The sequence below is a fragment of the Pristiophorus japonicus genome, chromosome 21, assembly GCF_044704955.1.
Source record: "Pristiophorus japonicus isolate sPriJap1 chromosome 21, sPriJap1.hap1, whole genome shotgun sequence".
Lineage (NCBI taxonomy): Eukaryota > Metazoa > Chordata > Chondrichthyes > Pristiophoridae > Pristiophorus > Pristiophorus japonicus.
In genome coordinates, this window is record NC_091997.1 from 67,296,323 (window position 1) to 67,302,746 (window position 6,424).

A 6,424-nucleotide genomic window follows, 5' to 3' on the forward strand; every position below is an offset into this window, starting at 1 on the left:
CCTCGGGGCGAGGGAGAGAAAAACAAACTGGAAAACAAAAAGGTCTGCGCGTAATTTTGTTAAAATTAGCAACTTGCCATCCAGTTGTGAGCAGAAAATGTGCTGATCCAGTGCAACTGTTATTAGCTGAATGTAGACTTCTAATTAAATACTTTAATCTCTCTGTTTGGCAGTGCCTGGAAATTCAGACCTTTCTGTATGGTTCGCAGCACAAAAAGACAAGAGCTACCCAGCAAACAATCAAACTCTTATCCAAGTAAGTAACGCCTCAATAGCCATCGGATCAATGACCCGAGTTGGCCAAAGCTGTTGGGAACTTTCTAGAGAGCTGCCGCACTGCTTCTTTAACTATTGCACTGCCACAGGGCCGGTAATAGTTCCAATTATAATTTTAATAGCTCTCCCGATTGCTTGAAAGGAAAACAAAAATGACTTGCATTTATATAGCGCCTTTCGCGACCTCGGGATGTCCCAAAGCGCTTTCCAGCCAAATAGATACTTTTGTAGTGTAACCACTGTTGTCATGTAGGAAATGCGGCAGCCGATTTGCGCACAGCAGGATCCCACAATCAGCAATTCATTACTGGAACTCCCTCCCTAACAGCACCTTCACCACACGGACTGCAGCGGTTCAAGAAGGCGGCTCACCACCACCTTCTCAAGGGGCAATTAGGGATGGGCAATAAATGCCGGCCTTGCCAGCGACGCCACATCCCAGGAATGTAAAAAGGCCAGATAATCTTTTTAGTGACAATGGATGAGGAAAAAAATATTGGCCCAGGACACCGGGTATAACTCCCCTGCTCTTCTTCGATATAATGACATGGGATCTTTTACGTCCACCTGAGAGGGCAGACGGGGCCTCGGTTTAACATCTCAACCGAAAGCTGGTACCTCCGACAGTGCAGCGCTCCCTCAGTACTGCCCCTCCGACGCTCCCTCAGTACTGCCCCTCCGACAGTGCGGCGCTCCCTCAGCACTGCCCCTCCGACAGTGCAGCACTCCCTCTTTACTGCCCCTCCAACAGTGCGGCGTTCCCTCAGCACTGCCCTCCGACAGTGCGGCACTCCCTCAGCACTGACCCTCCGACAGTGCGGCGTTCCCTCAGCACTGCCCTCCGACAGTGCGGCACTCCCTCAGCCCTGCCCCTCCGACAGTGCGGCGCTCCCTCAGCACTGCCCTCCGACAGTGCGGCACTCCCTCAGCACTGACCCTCCGACAGTGCGGCGTTCCCTCAGCACTGCCCTCCGGCAGTGCGGCACTCCCTCATGGAGTGTCAGAATAGATTTTATGGTGAAGTCTCTGGAGTGGGACAAAAGCCGGGCATTCATAGGGCAAATTCTGATACTAGCAAAATCCTTCCCAGAGATTCAATTGATTGATTTCCTACAACCTTTGCCATTGATGTGTGAACTTGTCCAAGCTGCTGATTTTCCAGAACTCTGGTGTTCTTATTCCACAGCTTTTATCAGAATTTTTCCAGGAGATTCAGACCTGAGTAAAGTTTTCCGAATTACTTCCTGATGACCTTGGAACAAGTTTTGTTCCTGTGAGAAATCGCATCCCTTGCTCTTGGGCTCTCGTGACTCCTGCCATTGTTCAAAGTTCTATAGTTAGCCTCGTATGATCAAGGCGAAAATATTAAGCACCAGGGGTTATTGGCTGCCCCAGTGGCTCATCTGGTAAAGGCACTGCCAGATAAGTTATACAGGTTATAGATTTGGTGCCTAATCCCAGTTGGATGTAGTAGTAGCTGGAGTACTAAGGTTGGGTTCAGATCTTGTGGGCGAGGAAATCCGCCAGGTCCCAATTACTCCTGCATAAAATGCTGGGCAGGTGGATGTCAGGTAAGAACAGGCTGTGACGCCGCCCATGAAGAATAGCCTGCCAGCGCTCCCTCATGAAAGAAAGACTGGCATTTATATAGCGCCTTTCACGACCACCAGACGTCCCAAAGTGCTTTACAGCCAATGAAGTAATTTTGAAGTGTAGTCACTGTTGTAATGTGGGAAACGCAGCAGCCAATTTGCGCACAGCAAGCTCCCACACACAGCAATGTGATAATGACCAGATAATCTGCTTTTGTTATGTTGATTGAGGGTTAAATATTGGCCCAGGACACTGGGGAGAACTCCCCTGCTCTTCTTCAAAATAGTGCCATGGGATCTTTTACATCCACCTGAGAGAGCAGACAGGGCCTCGGTTTAACGTCTCATCCGAAAGACGCCACCTCCGACAGTGCGACACTCCCTCAGTAATGCCCCTCCGACAGTGCGAGGCTCCCTCAGTACTGTGTCTCCAACAATGCAGCACTCCTTCAGTACTGCCTCTCCGACAGTGCAGCACTCCCTCAGCACTGCCCCTCCGACAGTGCAGCACTCCCTCAGCACTGCCCCTCCGACAGTGCGACGCTCCCTCAGCACTGAACTGGAGTGTCAGCCTAGATTTTTGTGTTGAATCCACAACTTTCTGACTCGGAGACGAGTGTGCTGTGCACTGAGCCACAGATACTGTATATACGTGATGGGTAGCCATTTGTGGGAGCTTCAGGAGGACTGTTGGCATCAGGGGCACTCTACCTCAGCCCGAGTCAGCACCTGCAGGGAAGTAATGGAGAAAGATAGACAGGAAAAATATAATTTTCCCCGTGACATTTTGACGCAGATTTCTGGCTTACGTTGGGAGTGTTTCATTAAACCATTTATTATTTGTATTTTTTGGCAGGTCTCCAGACGTGGCTCTGGCAGAAGGGAGGACCGGAGCAGATGACTTAAAGCAGAGACCTCTATTTTGTGCTGTGGTTCCAAAGCACAGTACGATGGGAGGGACAAAAGCAAACGTCTATGACTGACTGATGCATTCAGACTGTTGCCTTGGGGCGTTAGAATGGAGTTCAGCATCTGGTCCCACTCGTACTCCCCTCAAATCAACTCTTGAGGCCATTGTTTTGACCATTAGTGGCCGTGCCTTCAGCTGCCTGGGCCCTAAGCTCTGGAATTCCCTCCCTAAACCTCTCCGCCTCTCTCTTCCCCCTTTAAGACGTTCTTTAAAACCTACCTCTTTTGGTCACCTGTCCTAATATCTCCTTATGTGGCTTGGTGTCTGAATTGTGTCTGATAAGGCACCTGTGAAGCTCCTTGGGATATTTAACTACATTTAAGCTGTTACTTAAATACGAGTTGGTGGTGGATGCTTGGTATATTCTGTGGTTGAGAATTGCTACCTTTTAGTGTTTTTATTGAGATTTTTAGCTTTGTTAATCATTTTGAGTGGGATTTCTCCTCCTTTGCTCTGAGTTTAAGTATAATAGGTTTATGTAATGTGCTGTTCCCTATATATCGCCTCAACAATGTGCCTGAAGCTCAGTCTTGTCATGCATCTGCATTTCATTGAAAGGGTTACGTCTGTGCACAAATGTTTGCAAATCTTTACTTCCTGTTTATTTTTTGTCACACTTCTTAATCAATTTTTTGTGTGAGAAATTCCCATGTCCATATTTATAATGTAAACTATCTATGTAAACGTGTCACACTGTAATTGCCTGATCTGGACACCAGGTGATGTTCTATTATCCCTAGTGTCCTGCCCAGTATTTATCCCTCAACCATCACTAAAAAAAAGCCGATTACCTGGTCATTATCACATTGCTGTTTGTGGAACAGTAATTAGCTGTCGCGTTTCCTACATTACAACTGTGACTACAATTCGAAAGTACTTCATTGGCTGTAAAGCGCTTTGGGACGCCCTGAGGTTATGAAAGGCGCTATAGTAATTCAAGTCTTTCTTTTTATAATACTTGCTGAGATGTATTTTGTACATGAGTTCAGAATAAAACCTGTAGATTTACGCTAAAAGTAATATAAACCAGTTTTCATTGTAGGCAGATGTTATTGTCTTATACAGGACATCCCGTGTTGGAATTCAGATAGTTATGAAGAAATGACCAAGCAGACTGTCAATGATGAATGTGGAGTTGAGATGTAAGCAACATTTTGTTAATTCTGTAAACATTGCTAATAGTTTTGCTACAAACTTCTATTTTTCATTTAGTTTTGTTTTACTTTGATGCCAAATAATGTGCACAACTTAGTGAATGAAGTATGCACTTCGCAAATGTGGACCCCTAACTTACAGAGGAGATACGGCACAGAAACAGGCCATACAACCCAACCAGTCCATGCCAGCGTTTATGCCCCACTCGAGCCTCCTCCCGTCTTTCCTCATCTAAATCTATCGGCATAACCCTCTATTCCCTTCTCCCCCTTTTACGTGTCCAGCCTCCCCTTAAATACATCGATACTATTCGCCTCAACCCCTCCCTGTGGCAGCGCGTTCCACATTCTCACCGCTCTCTGGGTAAAGAAGTTTCTTCTGAATTTCCGATTGGATTTCTTGGTGACTACCCGGGCTGAAGGTTGAGGCCGGGATGAGGTCGGATTCGGCCGTCTTACTGGGCCTGCGGTTGAAGGTTTCCCGCTTGGGCAAGCGAGTCGGCCCGGCAAAGTGGCCACTTGCACTTTCTGGCAAGTGTCTCCGAACATCGTTAACGAGTTGCACCTCGGCAGTTGTCGGAAGTCCATCTTATATCGATGGCCCCTAGACATGCTCTTCCCCACAAGTGGAAACACTCTCTCTGTGTGTCTACTCTGTTAAAACATTTCATAATTTTAAAGTCCTCGATTAGGTCACCCCTCAACCTTCTCTTTTCAAGAGCAGAAAGACCCTGCCTGTCCATCCTATCCTGATAGATATACCCTCGCATTTCTGGTATCCTGCATCAGCTGAGTTTTCAGATCTGGTTATCGTGTTTGTTGGGAAATTTTGTCTGGAATTTTTCTGGATCACCTCCCAATTTGGATCTTTATTTTACCCTCGCTGTTTTGCAATATTTGTACGTTTAATAAAATATAATTGAATGTTATACATGTGGTTAGGGGCTGTTTATTGTGTATTGCATCTTACCCTTTAAAGTCAGGGACTGTAAAGCTGAATGTGCAGTGGGTGTGGGTTCATTGAATACTCTGTGAAATTCTCACCTATCTGCCTGGTGTAAGTGAAACTACTTTAAATCTTGATTTGTTGATATAACTTTCCCCAAGTTCTGGATTAGAACATCCTACAAATTCCGTGGTGCTGCTGTTGTGGGGAATTTCAAGAACATACAGCTGGAGCACTTCAAAATATGGTTATGAAGATTTGAAATGTTTTGAAGCCACTGTCTCCATAGTAACACAACGTTATACTGGAGCGTAACCCATGTATGAAGGAGTGCTGTTTGTAGCTTTCCAAACAGTCACATTTTCTGTTCCATCGATAGCTTAATATTCAATGAAGCCATGGTATCCTTACTTAAGGAAGGATATACCTGCCATAAGGGTTCAGCCATTTAGGACTGAAATGAGGAGGAATTTCTTCACTCAGAGGGTGGTGAATCTTTGGAATTCTCTGCCCCAGAGGGCTGTGGAGGCTCAGTGTTTGAGTATATTCAAGACAGTGATCGCTAGATTTTTGGATATTAAGGGAATCGAGGGATATGGGGACAGTGCAGGAAAGTGGAGTTGAGGTCGAAGACCAGCCATGATCTTATTGAATGGCGGAGCAGGCTCGAGGGGCAGAATGACCAACTCCTGCTCCTATTACTTCTGTTCTTAATGGTACAGATTGGAGGGAATTTCTTCATTCACAATATTTGCTGAATGAATTTTAAAAGTACACAGTACGTTGGGCCATTTGATCCCGAGAAATGGGACAGTTCCCGTTTCAAGCATACAGACCTGGGGTTCTCACGATCTCTGCTCGAAGTTACCCCATGGGATCTCGGCATCGAACCCTCCCCCCAGTCTGCCTGTGGGATCTTGCTGTGCGCAAATTGGCTGCCACGTTTCCCACGTCGCAACAGCGACTCCACTCCAAAAAGCACTTCATTGGCTGTAAAGCGCTTTGAGACGTCTGGTGGTCGTGAAAGGCGCTATATAAATGCAAGTCTTTCTTTTTAGTCAGAGAGAGCACTGTTAGATGTGGAACAAAGCTCCTTGTCCTCGTAACTTAACAAGCTGCCTCACTTTAGAAGAGCATTCCCTCCTGCTCCAGTTGCTAATCTTTGCAATTCACCCACCAGCCATCCGAAACTCCCTCTGGGTGAAATTGCCAAATTGGGGCAGTTTTGTGCAGTGGAGACATGACCAAAATTATCTCATGGCCTCACAGAGAGAGGAAACTCTCATCGCATCAGTCTGGTATATGTGGAAACTGAAACACTGAGAAGGTTTAACGTCTTAGCTGAGCGCAGTACAAGAGGATGTAATGCAGCAATTTAAATGTTTAAAAAAAAACTGGATTCTAGAATTTGAAAAAGTGTTTTACTGCTAAATTAAAACATTTTACAAAAGAATACAGGAAACAACTGCAAAGTGTGATATATTTA

General features: G+C 45.9%; 1 protein-coding gene across 5 annotated transcripts in view; it reads left to right on the forward strand.

The window, feature by feature from the left end:
- The window catches only part of ttc23 (tetratricopeptide repeat domain 23), a 64,386-nt gene extending 59,465 nt beyond the window's left edge, over positions 1-4,921 (forward strand). For 3 of the 5 annotated variants that reach the window (XM_070864973.1, XM_070864976.1, XM_070864974.1), the window contains 2 exons: positions 174-256; positions 2,725-3,996. In XM_070864973.1, the coding sequence (XP_070721074.1) occupies positions 174-256; positions 2,725-2,851 (210 nt within the window). In that variant the 3' untranslated portion in view covers positions 2,852-3,996. Of the gene's footprint in view, positions 1-173; positions 257-2,724 lie in introns of those variants that run through there. The other 2 variants (XR_011588263.1, XM_070864975.1) reach the window with 2 other exon arrangements.
- The last annotated feature ends 1,503 nt before the right edge of the window (positions 4,922-6,424 follow it).